Genomic DNA, 17494 nt, shown 5'->3' with positions numbered 1-17494 from the left:
CGAGTCCTTCTAAAGATGGTCCTCGGTGTGGCTTAGTGGTCCGGCACTCATTGATGGGTAGCCCCATGTTGCTTCTGATACCCGGGGAGAAGGTTTCTCTGTGTGACATTGTGTGACTGAGTTATTTCAGCTGTATTGCTACAGGTCTATAAACACAGATTGAGACCAATTCAGAATGGAAGAGCCTGTCTGAAAATGAAGTGCTATTCATATTTAATAGCCTCTCAAATACAGCTATTGATTTTGGATTCGAAAGGTGTTGGGGAAACAACAGCACAAAAATACACATTGTGAAAGTGAATAGAGAAGATTTTTTTGCCAATCTCAATACCCTCAGAAATGGAGAAGTTCTGCAAAGGCTAAAAAATGTTAGGACAGCCGTAGATCTCCAAGATACTAGATATCCCAGGCATGGTTTTGTTAAGGTCACGGTGTGTATTTAATATTGGAGTGGTTTTATGAATTGTTTCTCTCTCTCTCTGTGTCTCCCCAGCTGCCTCAGAGGGACGGGTAAACGGAGGCGAGGATTTCTTCCAGAAGGTGAGTGTGCAGCCTAGCCTGTGCTTGGATCTTGTGTTTAAGCATTCCCGTGGTTCGGGTTCAAGTTTGGATCTGCATGCCAATTATACAGTTGTTGGGTGTTTCTTGAATTGTTCCGAATGGCAGTTGGAACATTGATCAAGGAAAACAGGGGTTCAAAATGTATAGCAGTGTAACTTTACCATCACAGGCCACTTATCTTATTAATCAGCAGATATTACCCCCACTGTGTAGGGACTAGGCCAATCAGAAGCAAAGGAAATGTTTGGAGAACCAATCTGGGTTCAACCCCCTCAGTGTTGGTGGTTGATGGGGAAAACAAAAAGTGCAGCTTGTCAGTGTAACACGTCGATCAAATCTGTTAATATAGAAAAACGTCCCTTATAGAGCTTGATAGCCTTCAGTGTGTGGATACATAAGCAGTCCTAAATGAGTTCAAATCGATTCTGACGTGCAAAACAGAGGGCCAACCACCATGTATAAAATTATATTGTTGGCTATAACAAAATTGATGAGAGTACAATAATGTTTGAATCCAATCATTTCCTCTGGAAATAGGGTGGGATTTGATCTTGATGGTTCAGGAGCTGGTTTAGTATTCCTCACTAAAGATACCAATGACGGGTCGTTAGATACTGAACTATTCCACAAAACAAATCCACATGTCCTACCAGCATGTCCCTAATCATGGCCAAATAACGGATTAATGAGATGTAAAGAAGGAGAGACGTTGAGACGAGTACTTGCGGCAGCATCGTTTAATGTAAACTAATAAGTAATTGGTCCATTCTTCCACATCTGTTTAAACTATACTAACTTTTAGATAAAGGTAATTGCGGGTCATTCTGTACGCATGTCTGTATTCAGTGATCATTACAGGCTTCTGTTATTAATCCAATTTCCTGGGCACTCTTGTGGCACCTGTGTAATGAGCTAAATAATGGAGTTTGGCTCGTAATGTCCAAATTAATTGTGATTCCTCTGTGTCCTGATTCAGTAACACGTATGCTCATTAACAGGCCATGGAACAAGGAAATATTACCCATCCAAAGAAAAGGGAAGAATCTTGCCGCGTCAACTGTTCACGGAATCCAAGCACGATCTTGAGATGGGATCTGTCTGCAGCTCTTGCTTGGATTCAGGGAAACACTCATGTTTAGTGTTTTTATAGTCGTTGGGTATCCAGTTCCCTCAACCAGGCAAATCCGACACGATTGGGAACTGGACGTTTCGAACTGTTCTTTGTGAAGCTTTGGAGGCTTTGCAGGCCTTTGAGAGGATGGTGGTTATTAGAGCATGAATGGCCAATAATTGTACATTAGCATGCAGGTGTTTTTGTTGGCAGGGTCGCCAGGGCAAGCCCACGAGCAGCAGTGAAGTCATGAGAGTTAACTCGATTTTCCGTTTGGATAACTATCATTTCCTTCAGATGGCGTGATCGCTGACGTGTGCCAAATTAATATCAGGAAAATAAACAGACGGTGCAACAGATATTGCGACCTGGAAGGGTATAGAACCATAGGAAAATGTAGGACGTGTTGGGAGTGTCTTGTGGCAAAGAAAGAGCAATGGAAATTACCTTTCAATTTAGGAATTTCCGACACAAGCGCACTCTGGCCACTTAAGAGATTGCAGTAGCAGACATGTGTATTGCTTGGAGATGTAGTAATGTAAATGGGGTCAAATCAGTCTTGGAACAAGTGTGTTACCATCAGCTTCCAGTTACATGACGACTAGATGAGGAGGTTGATAAATGCCCCATTTTATTTTCAGATTTTCAGAGACACACACGCACACACACACTTCATAAAACAGAACAAGATATCCCCAGTAACAATGAAAAACAATACAAAGAGAGTGTTGAATCACATCACCCTCTCCCAAGCCCCGTGCTCCATCGTCCCCTCCTTACTCACCGTCTACTCAACTTCCTCTGGAGCAGAGCAGGAGCAGTGTGGGTTCTTTTGGTGGGAAGCCCGTCAGCACGGTTTTTACCGTTCGTCTAATTCAGTGGGGGAAGACGCGCGGCTGCGGACCAAATGAGATCACCCAGCAGAGAGGGGGAGGGCCACAGATGAGTATCAAACCACGTGTTGTTCTGAAGTCCCCCTATCTATACGGAAAGTTGGAGAGAGACACACAACCACACACACTTTCTCAGCACAGTACAGGTCCCGGTCCGGTTTATGCGTCGGTTTCTAGCCTCCTCCTCCTCCTCCTGCTCTTCCTCCTCCCGGTGTCTTTGCAATCCACATCTCCTATGTTCCTTTCTCTTCTCCCTCCTCCTCCTCCTGTGTTCTCAGTCTGGTGACCTGCTGATGTACCGTTGCTATTCCCCGACTAGAACCAAGGGATTTCCCAGCATGCCAAGTTTCTCCAGGCTTAACAACAGAGACACCACTGACCCAATGAGCAGCTTTTGTATGGTCTCAGACGTTTATTTTTTTTTGCCCTGGCAACTGTGGAAATGTGGCAAAGCATGGCACACCCCATTAAACCTCCTTGGATCGCCACGGAGGAAAGGAGCAGTGGGAAGCAGAAGAGACGAGATGTTGCTGTGCTGATATTGGAGACGGTTGTGGCCACAGACGAGCCTAGCCTGGAGGGATTTGAGTCGAAAGATATGGTTTAGTCCTGGGGCCAGTGGATCCCACACTCCCCCCTTCATCCTCTCAGAGTCCTTACTATGGGTCTGTGAATTGTTGTGCGTTGTGCTTCTATTTGCATTTAAATGTTACTACACATACGATGAGGTTATCTTTGATTTCCTCGAGCACAGATCATCTTGATCAGTGAGGGTAATTTAAGAGTAAAGGTCCTTCACATTCTAAATAGAGTAATTGCAGTTTTCTGCAGAATCTCACATCATTTGTTTTATCACTCTCATCAGTAGGATGGGTGTTCAGGGACGTGCATGCATTCAGGTCAACTGTTCGCATCAAGTTAGGCTTGAAAGTCTGGAGTCTGGTGTCGAGTGGCTGCACTCTGGTCTGAAGTGCAGGATCACAGTTTATCAGTCCCACTCTACAGTCCCCTCTTCTGCCCCCTTCCTACCCCTCTTTCCCCCTCTTACACACACACACACGCGCACACGCGCGCACACGAGAGAGAGAGAGAGCAGATTGTTTGCTTGTGTATTCCAGCTGTAACAACAGCTGCAGTAACCCAGAACAGAAAGTCATGTCCTCCTGCCACGCCAATTGCCGTCACATGCGTGGGCAGGTCTGTCTAGTTCATGGGCCTCTTACCCTGTTGCATTGGTGGACTGACATCCTGTTTGTTTTGGGGTTGTCAGACTCACACCTGTGGTCTACCTGCCCCGGACTCATGACTGGTCTGACCCTGTAATCTGCTCCCCACGGTCGCGTACGTGAGAATCTATCGCGGTAAGGATCGATCGCAGTGATACGACTGCGCTTGTGTCGTTTACACTCCTCTTCCTATTGTCTTTTCTGAACAAAGAGGTGCGGCGGCAGCGAGACCAAAGGGACGGGCGTTGAAAACGTATAGTTTTCGCAAAATATCTTGAGTGATTTCAGAGGTATTTGCCGCCAACCCCTCCCACCCCCTTCGTAAAAATAAACGGCGTCCACCCTTTTAGAACGGTGTGTGGTCCGTTAGGGATCACTCCCATCTGCAGACCGCTGCCAAGAACAGCAGCGCCGGACAGGAAGTGATTTCCCCTCCACACAGGACCGTACAGAGGAGCGGTGGCTGCGGAAACCCAAGACCCAGTCCACAAGGATAATTGCATTTACCTGTATCAATATGGTGCTGTCACTTTAATCATCCTCCTGCATCCGCCACTTTAAATGGTGGTGTGGTGAGGGGGTGGCGCCCTGCCTTACTGTGTTTGATTCTTTGTGTGTGTGTGTGTGTGTGTGTGTGTGTGTGTGTGTGTGTGTGTGTGTGTGTGTGTGTGTGTGTGTGTGTGTGTGTGTGTGTGTGTGTGTGTGTGTGTGTGTGTGTGTGTGTGTCGTTTCACCATTTCATTATTGTATTAGATTACATTCAACATCTGTATTTCCAGAGACCAGCCCTGACATCTAGTATTCCTCAGTTCAGTTTGCTCCAATACTTTTCTTGGCAGAGGTTTTCAGAGTTCTACGATTGTGACACAGTGCAGGGACCTCTGCTGTTGACCCGTGAGACCTATGAGTCTAAAGACAAAGAAAGGGACAGAGGTGGGAAAAGGCGAGAGAGAGAGAGAGAGAGAGAGAGAGAGAGAGAGAGAGAGAGAGAGAGAGAGAGAGAGAGAGAGAGAGAGAGAGAGAGAGAGAGAGAGAGAGAGAGAGAGAGAGAGAGAGAGAGAGAGAGAGAGAGAGAGAGAGAGAGAGAGAGAGAGAGAGAGAGAGAGAGAGAGAGAGAGAATTCTACTGTAAGCTAACAATAGCAGAACTAGAAAAAATGTGAGGTTTGGACCTCCGATCTTGTGCATGGCTTTTGGTTTGCTTTCTATATTTAGGAGGGATTAGGTTCTTGCGTAGAACGACCCGACCAGTCCACTTGGAAGCAGATTGGGACATGCCATGTCAGTAGACCACGGCTCGACAGTGTTTTGGGTTCACACAAGTGTTCACATCTCCCTAAAACCGCCCCAAACTCACAGGGGGAAAAGCTCCAGTGTTCCCTAAGAAAGTACCACACCTTAATATCTGACATCATCTGTCTGTCATCCCTGTATACTCTAGTAGCTCACATTCGCAAAAAATGTTTTGCAGTCAAATAATCTACTCTTAAAAACACGTTGAGTGATCTTTCTGCATACGATCATTTCTACTGTATATTCTCTGTTTCTCCCTTGGTTTTCTCCTGTGTTTTCCTTCTGGAGTCCCGTGCAGTAGCCAACGGATTTAATGAGAATGGCAGCTTTGTGTGATCTAGCTTTGCTATTACAGCAACATCAAGCTTTTCCTTCAGCCCAGGGGCTTAAGAGGCTCAGGCCATGCAGCAAGTACAAAAACATCTTCCATACTACTTCAATACTAATGCTAGATTTGTATCATGAATGTGACAGCAAATTGTCTAACATACAAGATTTATGATGGGATTTTGGAATGATTCAGAAACAGCTTGCCTCAAATTAGAAGCTGATTCTATTGTGCATGAACCCTTTATTAGATCATTCATTCATCCGTCCATTCCTTCATTAAGAAGGTTATTAATCCTTCTTCTCTGCCTGTCAACACATAATTCTGTATGATACCATATGGTTCATATGGTAGCATAATGTGTACATTTAGTGGCTTTTTTTGCCCGGCGTGTAGAAGCTCTCACTCTACCATCACGCTCTCCAGAAGTGAATGTGAGAAGCATATGGAAAGAAGAGTTCTGTCTATCATTTGTTTTCTAACTGGGAATGGATAAGTTGTCAAACTTGGTTTTGGATGATGCGGAACAGCACATACCGCTTGAAGAATGTATAGAAAATGAAGGCTATTCCCTCTGTGGCTTTCATTACTGCTACTATCGTACTTTATTATTGGGATTTTTGTTTTTCTCAATCAGACAGCGAGACTGGGTTGTTTTCATAATGGGGTGAATACGGGTCAAGAAAGGTTCCTTAGAATGTTCCTCCTCTTCTATTCCACTGAATTCTTCGTGGTTTGTAGAACTCAACATCTGCAGAATCTAGATAAATATCTTACGTTGTCTTCCCACACTTGGTGGATTTGTGTAACATGGTGGTCAGAGTGTAGGTGTCTCTAAGCAACAGTCACCTTTCCCCAGAAGTTGTTATTCATATGCTAGCATAACACCCTGAACCTCCTAGTGTAACCCTAGCAGCACTTACAGCTCACATTATGGCTCGACGCAGTGCTGCCAAGCTAACTTAAACAGCCATAACCGGCTGTTACACCGCTCCCCAACCCCGAAACATTGACCTGCCACCCCCCCAAAATTCAAAAATTAATAAAATATAATGCCAATCACACAACCATTGGTGTCACAGCTCACAGGATAAGCGTTGAGGTGAGAGGTACATTTCCGCCGCAGCTTTGTCTTCAAGCTGGCTGCCAGGGTGGACGTCTAGGTTGGCAGGTGTTGTCGGGCAGAATAGTTCTGTTGACGTCCAAAACATTCGGGGGTCGTGTGACAATTCATTGTTTCCTTGATTTAACTATATATTGGATTTTTTTTTTGGATTTTTTTTTTTTTTTCTTATGCATCACCGCTCTGCGTTACCTCGCTCAGATACGAACACATGTCTCTGGTTATGACCAGAAGACCTGTCACACTCGGTTGCTATGGATTACTTCTGACAACTTTCACGTGTTCCAAAGCCAAGTGCATTCAGTCTTTTTTTTCTTTTGCGTTTTCTTTCTACAGAACACAGATTAAAAAAGCATCTGGAGCGATTATATAAGCATATATATCAGAGGGCAGGGTTTGGACTTGGATATACATTTACTTAATGTTTTTTCATGTTTCACGTCTTGATGCGGACCATAGCCTAAGGCAGACTTCACCCTTTCCATCGTATGTTATTCTTCCCATTGGACGTACTGTGTACAATGGCTGAAAGCTATGACCTTGTGTCGGCGTTGTGATCCGAAGTCTTGTTGGCGGTACGGAGTTAGCTATCCCAATAGGAGCAACAAAGCATTGTCCACAGTACACAGTACACCACGGCCCGGGCCTTGCCAAAGCCACATTTGAGGCACTCAAAATGCAGGGAAAGCACCGGCATGCTAAATCAAAAAGATTCTTCCAACCCTATAGGATTCTCTGTGACCGCAATATTATTTTGGAATTACACACTGTATTTGCACTCTTGAAGGAAATGTGTGATACGTTTGCAGCAGTTTAGTGTTACACTGAAACAGGCTTTCCGGCTGATGAATCTAGTCACAGTGCATACTTTTGTTCCGTACAACGTAGGGAGAGTTGGCATTGCCTGTGTTAATAATTGTCATTTATCTGCTTCCAGGTCATGGATGAAACCAAAACACAGATCGCATGGCCTTCGAAGCTGAAGATCGGAGCAAAGTCCAAAAAAGGTACAGGCCTTTTCAATGAGTTCTTTAACTAGATGTCTCCTTTACTCTGTCCTTACAAATTCATCACCACTCCATCACATGGCAAGTAGGTAATGAAAACATGAAAAGATAATACTAACGGTAATAAAAGTGAACATGTCGCACATAAAACATATTTATGTTTAACATTCTGTCATTGATGGCAGAATCATAATAGTATGAGCTCCTTGCTGAAAACAAGATGGCTGCGGCCGTGTGTGTGTGTGTGTGTGTGTGTGTGTGTGTGTGTGTGTCGTGTACTATTCTCAACACTAATGAGGTGAATCTGGATATGGTCCCATTTGTCAAGTCTTTGTTTTTCCATGTTCTTTAAACGTGCATCTATTGCTAGATAACAACATAATGTGTTGAATGAATTTAGCAAATTAACTAGGTTATATAGTTTCATATTAGCATGCGCTTTTAAATACTTGACAGTAGAATCAATCAACAGCTAGAGTTAATTAATGGACCTCACTAATGGAAAACTCACATAGAGTAAGCGTTTATTCTAAATGGGCAAAATGGCATTCAGAGCATATTAAGCATACAGTATACACGTGCGTATCCAGTATATAATATTTAGGATAAGTAAGGTCAAACATAGGAGAAATGTGATTTTTATGTAGCAGCATCCTTTTTTGAGTGGATGCTAGTAGATTGCTAGGCCAGCTGTGTTGGCCAGATGTGTGTGTGTGTGTGTGTGAGTGAAGGACAGTGAAACGTGTTATAGCGGCTGACATGGTAAGCTGGAGGAGACAAGTTAACACCATCCCCGCATTTTCTCAGCTGCAGAGGAAGTTACTCAATTTGGTTTGGATGTAAAATAAACCATTAAACAGAACAATACTTTATTTTGGGGGGTTGAATCGGTGAGTAATATTACCGAACTAGGTCATAGCAGTGGATTTTTTTTTCCTTTTTCATTTCATGACGTCTGGAAGGGCCATGAACCCAAAACCCAAACATCCAGGGATGCTCTCCCATGCGTCCTGAGTTAATATCCTGCCTTTAGGGCTCAGGAACATCATTTGGGAAAGACATGTGGAGATGGTAGCCTTTCACGAGAAAGGGAGAAAAAAAGCTCTTGTTTACTTTACCCCACTTCGAGACAGCTTAATGATTAAGAGTTAGTGTGTGTGTTTGTTTGTGTGTGTGTGTGTCTGTGTGTGTGTGTGTGTGTGTGTGTGTGTGTGTGTGTGTGTGTGTGTGTGTGTGTGTGTGTTGTATTTTACATGGAGGAATGTTCCAGTGTCGGCCAGTAACGAGGGGAAGGCATCTTTAGAAAAAGGTCAGGCTACTATTTGCCTTAACAAAATTGAAATTGATCATCTAAATATATAACATGACAGCATACATTCTTTGGAAGCGTAGTTCAGATATTTGACATAATTCTGGAGAATGTTGGAGTGTGGGAGTAGCACCTCACTGAGGTGATGGAGTTGTTGTTCATTTTGTAATGGCTGAGCTGTTCCACAACTCTGTTGGTAATAAAACGTGATCACGGCTATTTAAAGTTCCACAGCGGGGGAGGGAAGGAGGGGGGGAGGGAAGGCTGGGTGAGGGAAAGGCGGGGGAGTAGGCTAGGGAGTGGGGCAGGTACAGTGGTGGATGGCCGCTGTGCGTGCCTTTGAGCCACATGGGGAATCAGACGGCATTGCATAACGTCCTCTGTCCATATGTGCAGTGTAAAAATAGTACAGAGAAATAAATAACATTGACAGGCGTACATCAGACTGTTTGCAAGTGTTCCTTCCTCTGCGGGGCTGTTTATCCCGCCCTCTCTCATCCTCCACTGCTACGCAATGATTGGCTCATTCACAGAAGCTGCAGCTTCCTTTCTGGGGAGTAATGTTGTATGTGAGCGTGTGTGTGACTGAGTCTATTTCAAATTCTTTCTTATGATCTCTTGGCTCAGCACCACTTGCTGTTGTGCAAATCGAGAGCAGGAAAGGGGGAACGTTTGCCACTCGCAGTTATCTGAGGAACAAATGAGCGTGTTGCATTCTTGCGCTCGTAGGAGAATGAATAACATGTGGACTCGTGTACATGTGTTCCTTAGCAACATGGGGGGGGGGAGGTGGAGATGCTGGGGGTGTCGGGCGATTCAACCTTGACTTTTACAGGAGAACGAGAAAGACATCTGGGACAATTACCAGAGGCCGGTATGCACGGCTATCCACATTCCATAATTGTGTGATCATGGCTAATACGCGACCTGACGCCGGACCACACCTGCATCGCACAAATGCATTGTTTTAAAAATAATGTCTGCACAGGTTACCCTGCTGCCACAGGGTTGTTTTAAGCTGCTTTATGTCCTGTCACAAAATGAGTGTGTGTGTGTGTGTGTACTTTGAAGGTCCATGTTGCATCCAGATGCCCTTTTTAATTACTTTATTTTCTAAAAACTAAGGTCACCCGGTTATTGGTACCGTCTACACATGTGTGATAAGGCCCGGGGATTCTCACCTGAGGAAGGGAAAGCGCATTGGCGAATCAATATCATGGCGATAGTGTTGATATGCAAGCTAGCTTTTTATGATACACTGGCAATGACAACTCACACTATGCTGTAGTGTTGTGTTAAGGTCCTGCTGAACTCATGTAAGCCCAAAATGTTAATTATATGTCATTTTCAATAGAACTGGAAAAGCAGACGGATTCACTCAATATTTGATTAGTGTAATAAGTACTTTGATTAATTCAATGTGTTGGAATTTCCTTGTTTTTTCATTCAAATGACTTGTTCCTTTGTTTCGCTTGCACATTGCATCTCTTTTAATGTTTTTGAAGAGAGTTCCGGCCCAAAAACAACGCCATTCCATGCTTCATTTGTGTGATATTTTCCAAAGTCAACTTAGGTAGAAACCCCCCAAAATACAACGCCTACTTTGGCTTCCCCAGACCAGACATGAAGGTTACGCAAAGTTCCTCCTCCGGCAACGAAGCTAGAGGTACGTTTGCGTGACTGAGACTGCTCCCATTTGGCAGCCGTGGTCAACCTGTGTTGTTTGCGAGAAGGTGTCCATTTTATGTTCCATAATCAATCAGCAGACGAGAGCGAGCCGCACGCTGCTTTAAAAAAAGAAATAATATGCGGGGGTGTTTCACTTCATGACTCTAGCAGTCGTTTGGGCCGGCTAATGTTTGCCAGATGTGTTTATGCTGCAGGTTACCAAAGGGCCAGTAAAGGGGAGAAACCCGCCCTCCAGTGTTGGGAGTGGAGAACTGCAGGACGAGGTTCGGGGAAAAATGAAGGGGGAGGAGAGGGGGAGAAGAAGATTCTGTGTAGTTCACCGCAACAGCTGTATGTTTGGGGAACAACAGACCCCGACTCGGTAAAGGGTCCCTGACGCATTCCTCCGCTCCTCATTTTGTTTTCCCCTCCTCTCACACGGGGCCCAGTCCTAGCGTGATGTAACGCAGCATGGATTAGTACAGGGTTTTCTTCCCAAGCTTGTTATCGTTTGGTTTGCTGGCTGTTTTGTATCGGGGCTGTTGTCGTCCTTCATGTGAGCCATGGGTGACTCTTGCCGCCTTGAGGAAAAAATGGCCCAGCTCCGCAGCGCCTATAACGAGATCCACATCGGCTCTTCAGACCCCAGCTCTCCCCTTATGTCTAATAAACTGGCTCCTTAACTTAACACACATCCCTAAGAGGAAACTGCATTCCACAAGCCGAACTTCACTCCTCTTGGATCGAATGCGGGTCCTTAGCTTTACGCAGCCTCAGTGCTTTGGGTTTTTGTCCCCTTGGTTTTCATTTTTGTTTGTCTGTTGCTGTGTGATACGATGGCATTAAACTGTAAGCTAATTCACATAGCTTAGTTGTACTTTTTTTTCTTTTCTTTTTTTTAACCAATTCAAGCAATCATTATACAAAAAACGACTAAATAAACAGATAATGAGGAAAAGCAAAGAGCCCTTTTGGGCCTTATCACTTTCACAGCACGGAGCCAAGTCTTGGAGTCTCGTTCGGAGGCTGAGCTGTACAGCGCAGACGCTCTGGGCTCATGTGTGTCGTCGGGGAGGAGAGTTCCTAGAAGGGGACTTATCAGACTTCCTGCTCATCTGTACGTGTGTGTGTGTGTGTGTGTGTGTGTGTGTGTGTGTGTGTGTGTGTGTGTGTGTGTGTGTGTGTGTGTGTGTGTGTGTGTGTGTGTGTGTGTGTGTGTGTGTGTGTGTGTGTGTGTGTGTGTGTGTGTGTGTGTGTGTGTGTGTGTGTCCAAAAGCACAGTGTTAGTGTGTGTCTCTCTTTATATATGACTGTGTTTGAGTGTTTGTCTTTTTATATATGTGTGCGTGTCTCTGTCTTATATATGTGTGTGTCTCTCTGTTTTATATATGTGTGTGTATCTCTCGGTTTTATTTGTGTGTCTATTTGTGTGTGTGTGTCTCTCTTTTAGACGTGTGTGTGTGTCTCTCTCTCTCTTAGACATGTGTGTCTCTGTTTTTGACACGTGTGTGTGTGTGTGTGTGTGTGTGTGTGTGTGTTCCCCGGGGGTCTGCTGTGCAGGGCCAGCTGTAGGATTAGACACCAGCGTCACCCTGGGGTGCTGGAGGTATGGAAGGTTTAGTTGTGTTAGCTGGGGTCTTTAGTGGCCAAGGAGGGGTGCTCTGGGAGCACAGCTGACTCAGGTTGTTGGTGCTTTCACCCATCACATGATGTGCTGCGTGCAACCCAAGAACGTGGACTTTGATTTATTTACTATATTCATTTACTGCATTGGTTGACATACACAACATGTTTAAATATGTATGTGTGTATGTGCTCTTTGGTTGTCCTCTATATTTGTTTTGCAGCTTGAATCTGAAATATTTAAATATAGTAAAACTAAATCGATACGATACACTTTAATTAATCCCCCGTAGGAGAAATTTGTTAGGCTAAACTAATCCGTTAATGCTTTTATGCCATCGCAGCCCACTGCTGAGATTCTTTAGTACATTTGTATGCATGTATTCGACTTTGTGTTCTTACAATGGAACATCCATTTAGCAGTAGACCTTGCTATTAAGATTCAGCATATCTGCCACAGGATATTCACCAGGAATGCGTGAAGGCTCGCTCTGTGGATTTCAGTGGAAGGTGTATGCAATTATCTCTCTTATTTCGGGTAACATTTGTATTTTCTCCTTGAATGACTAAACTTGAGTCTTGTCGGTTTCTGTCGGCAGACTGGAATAACGGTTGCCGGATCTCAAAGCAGTAATTACTGTCGCGCAGCTCAGGGTGATGCTCTGCAATTTGTTGACGAAGGCTGACTGCCTCTGTCATGTTTAGCTAAATACGTTTAACTTCTGTCAGACGCTTTCACGTTCGGCCTCTTGATGGGGACTCTGCCCGGCTTTTAATAGTTTCACATGAATCCACCGGGCTCCTGAAAACCTGTGTGGTTGCGTTTGTGTTTGTTTGTGTATGCTTGTGTGTGTGTGTGCATGTGTGTTAGTTTTTAAATGCTTTTCTCTCCCCTGCAGATCCTCACATCAAGGTGTGTGGAAAGCGGGAGAACGTGAGGGAAGCCAAGGACAGAATCATGTCTGTTCTGGACACCAAGGTACACATATCTCCACACATCTCCATGCAATGTCACTATCTCAATGCACTCTCTTTCTTGGTACTATAACATTGAGATCGGATGACTTCAGCATTCCCTCCCTTCATACCTCGCTCTATTTTTCTCTCCCCCTCTATCCCGGCTGTTATCGCTCTACTGTTTATTGAACCAAGTTCCTGTTTGTGTCTAGTGAGACACCCAGTTGGCTCAAATCAAGTCTCCATATGTTTAGGAGAGTGCAGATTATGTTTCCATGGCAACGACATCACACACACACACACATATTTTTGACACTTTGATCTGGATGGACTTTACACACACACACACACACACACACACAGTATGCAACCATAATTGGGCTTTGCGTCGCCTTTTTCCTATGAATATTCCTGGAAAAAGGAACAAATTGATGCTTCGATAAATGCTTGGTGAGATTTGGTAACCTAATTGTATTTGAAATCATCTTGAGGCACATCTGCTTCTGTTTTCTAAACCATTATACCGTCTAACCAAGTAGTGCTGAGGTTTCATAGTATGCTGATGACTTTTGGTTCTCTACTGACCCCCTCCATGAGGTCTGTAGGCCACAGTGGAAGAGTGGGGAGAAAACATTGGTGTTGTGTATTCATGGTTTACTACTTTCTCATAATTGACTGGATATTGACTTTGGTTAATTCACAATTTAACTATCCTAGAGCTCATTCCAAAAATGATTTGTTCTGATAATGGCTGATGCATCTCAAGCACATCCTTCTTTTGTTCTCTGCTTCTTCCAATTAGCCCACGGCTGTTATGAAAAACAGAGATGGCGCCTGCTCGGCAAAATTCATACAAATAATCATACAAATACTCAGATAATTACTTTACAGTTAAATAGTCCTACTTTGCCTGACATCACAGAAGTGTGTCTTCAATTAAGACTGCATCATTGGATTGACAGTGAGGTATATGAACAATTGAATGGTTGTGGCTTATTCGGTTGATGGAGGACGTTGGTCATAACATAACAACGCCCAGTGCAGCTTCCATAAAAGGGCTAACAGCAAAGTTGATTGTTCCCCCTTCATCCCCTTTATTTGACCTGGCTGTCTGTCTCCCCACCAATGGCGCACAGAGCAACAGGGTCACCCTGAAGATGGATGTATCCCACACGGAGCACTCCCACGTCATCGGGAAGGGAGGGAATAACATCAAGAAGGTGATGGAGGAGACGGGCTGCCACATCCACTTCCCCGACTCCAACCGCAACAACCAGGCAGAGAAGAGCAACCAGGTGGGCTTAAGAAATATATAAAGAAATAACCCTAACCCTGTTACAGTTAGGGCATTTAGCAGACGCTTTTATCCAAAGCGACTTACATCGGTTAATATACACATTGACACACCGACGAGTCAACCATGCAAGGCGACAGCCAGCTCGTCAGGAGCAGTTAGGGTTAAGTGTCTTGCTCAGGGACACATCAACAATCAGCTAGGAGGAGCTGGGGATCGAACTAGCGACCTTTTGGTTACAAGGCAACTGCTCTACCTCCTGAGCTAAGCAGACCTGTGTGGGCTTCACACAGGCCACGCACTGTGGGCTGAGCAACTGACATCAACGCAGCCCACACTCACTACATCATCGGCTTGTTGTTGTTGTGTTATTGGACGGGATCGAATGCATTATTTAGAATTATGTGTTTTTGTTTTTATGGATACGATGGATCGCCGGCTTATTCCTGCAAATATAAACACGAATTATCGTTCAAATGCGAGTACTTTTGCTGAACTTTTAAGTCCACTTAAAGCAACAACAACTGTGAAATTTTTTCAAGGAGATTACTTCATGCTAATTCAAAGGTCAGAGTTGTCCCAGCTACCCACCACTAAGCCTCATCACTGTATTACACAGCGAGGACTTACACAACCACTTCCTGTCCACCCACCTGCTGCATGTTGTTACTGAGCCGAGGGAAACATCTTAATGTGGTGTGACTGTTCCCGCCATGCCCTCTCTCCATGAGGGAGATGAACTCCGTCATGTGTTGGATGGGGCCTCAAAGACGTTTAAAGGCTACGTCTTGAGTGCTTACAAATAGTCTTTAATAACTTGCAAACTAATTGGAGGAGAGTTCTACAGGAACTTTTTATTGAAAAATATTTATTTAACCTTTAGGACCACAGTTTTGCTTCGTCTCTCTCTAACCTTTACCTGAAGGCCCTTCCATTTCGTTAGGCAGCTGTTGTAATAGGTTTGAACTGATGTAATTGACTCTCTTTATTGGCCAATTGCCGTGAAGCTTGTTTATATTTGAACTTGACTGGCTATAGATGTGGTGCAAAAACCCTCTGTAACTACCTTTAAAACAAAAACATTGTTTCTACAAAGTTTACAGGGTAGTGTTCTGCCTGTTAGTGGACCAAGCGGGCACACAGTAATTCCAGTTCCTCCTACTTCATCATGGAAGTTCAGGGCAGGAATACTATAACATTTTATTATTACTTTTATATATTTTTTTAAGGGAATTGGTTAACCGCATTACATGAATGCATCATGAGCCTCTTCATTAATTATTTGAATTCAGTTCAGAGTACAGGAACAGTACGGAAACTTTTGAGATTGACAAATTGAATGTCATGCTTTAAAAGGACACTTAAGACAAATGTCTGTCTGTCCCTCCGGCTGGCTTGTTGTGAGTCTAGTTCTATGTGGTAACACAGAGTTCAAAGGGGGTTCTGGCACTGGACCAGATATTGTGATGGTCATGATATTTATTTACATTAGTTTATTTATCATGCATTCTCATACCAGCTGGTCCCCGAAGTCTGCGGCTTCATTTTTGCTGAGGCGCTGATTAAATCTGGCTTGAGCCGCGGATTCTGAGCCAATCTGTTTTATCCTTCCCAGTGAGAGGCTGCTGGGTTTAAAGAGAGGCAGATGGAGAGCCTCGAGAATGAAAGAAAAACTATATTGGTTGTTCTACTGGCCATAAAATCCAACTTGAACAACCCTTATTCTTACACTTCCATGGTAATGACTTGAATTGGAACCCTTATCTTGGTTGGGTGTGTTTTTGAATGGATTTATGGTGGCCATTTTGTTAAACCATTATCAACCCATGTTTATCCAGTTTGGGCCAACACTGTCTGTGGTTCTTAATGGATAATCAAGTTATAAACATGGGAAAGGCAATTCATTAAAACGTAATGAGAACAAAATTGATTCAATTTTATTTTATAATGAAGTTATTTTGACTGGCTTTTTTCCTTCCCAATGCTTGCAAGCTTTGCAAACATTGAACCGATATTTGCTCTACACAATGTTCTGAGCCGTTTCTAATGGCTGTTATCATTCCTTTATCTTCCTGTTGGGGCCGTTATGCTTCTTTGTAGCTGATGCCTGTGGTTTCTCCCTGTGAACAGGTGTCCATCGCGGGCCAGCCGGGCGGAGTGGAGGCAGCCCGGGCCAAGATACGAGTGAGTCTGAGTTCTCCTGTACATCCCTAATTTGTCTCTCAGTGGCGGGTCGACTCCGCTTTCCACATCTGTCTCTGATCTGCCTCAAACCCGTTCCCCCCCCCCCCCCCGTGATAGGGGTGGGTGGGTCGGTCCGTCAGCTGGTCTCAATCTCCACGTTACGTCGGTGTGGCAAAGGGCAACGCAGAGGAAGCTGTTCGTATCCGCACAGCGCAGCCAACGGGTCGACCTGGCAGGAGGTTCAACCTGGTCTGCTGACTCGTAGCAACCCCTGCACACACACACACGCACGCACACACACACACACACACACACACACACACACACACACACACACACACACACACACACACACACACACACACACACACACACACACACACACACACACACACACACACACACTGGTGCGTGTGTGCAAATGTCGGTCTACCGTCCAACATAACGACACGTATTTCCTGTTGTGTCTTTATGATGATTGTTCCCCCGCGCCCTCATTTTAAACTCCAGAACTACGCCTTTCAGCTTTCCTAGTTTGTCTTTAGCCCCGCCCCCCCGACCCTTTCGTGTTATTTTTATATCGTCCGTAAATCCAGCCCCCGATCCCCTCTCCAGCGCTGGTGCTATTCCCGGGTGTGTTCTTGGGATCGGTTCCAGGCCGCAAGCCCCGCTCCCCACTCCGGCTTTTTCATCTCCTCGCCCCGGAGAACAATGGTGACGCTGTAGCACCTCTCTCGGCCCTGCCGTTCTGCAGCCCCCTCCCTGTCCTCCTGTAAGCCCGGCTCTGACCCTGACTGGAAGCCCCCACCTCCGCGGCCCATCAGGTCCCCACAGTGAGGGCGGGGGGGGCCCCCTTTATTTTTTCGCCGTTTGCGCGAACGTTGACGGAACACAACCGCGCCGCAAACGCAGAAAAAA

General features: G+C 44.8%; 1 protein-coding gene across 1 annotated transcript in view; it reads left to right on the top strand.

Annotated features, from left to right (window-relative positions):
• Positions 1 to 17494, top strand: part of bicc1a (BicC family RNA binding protein 1a) — a 52727-nt gene that overhangs the window by 13206 nt on the left and 22027 nt on the right. The window contains exons 2-6 of the mRNA XM_079730865.1: positions 494 to 540; positions 7472 to 7541; positions 13041 to 13120; positions 14235 to 14393; positions 16523 to 16576. Of these exons, the coding sequence (XP_079586991.1) occupies positions 494 to 540; positions 7472 to 7541; positions 13041 to 13120; positions 14235 to 14393; positions 16523 to 16576 (410 nt within the window). The remainder of the gene's footprint in view (positions 1 to 493; positions 541 to 7471; positions 7542 to 13040; positions 13121 to 14234; positions 14394 to 16522; positions 16577 to 17494) is intronic.

Source organism: Pollachius pollachius (assembly GCF_949987615.1).
Source record: "Pollachius pollachius genome assembly, chromosome: 2".
In the NCBI taxonomy this organism is placed as follows: domain Eukaryota; kingdom Metazoa; phylum Chordata; class Actinopteri; order Gadiformes; family Gadidae; genus Pollachius; species Pollachius pollachius.
The sequence above is the reverse complement of the archived record's forward strand: the minus strand, read 5'-3'. Positions and strand labels throughout refer to the sequence as shown.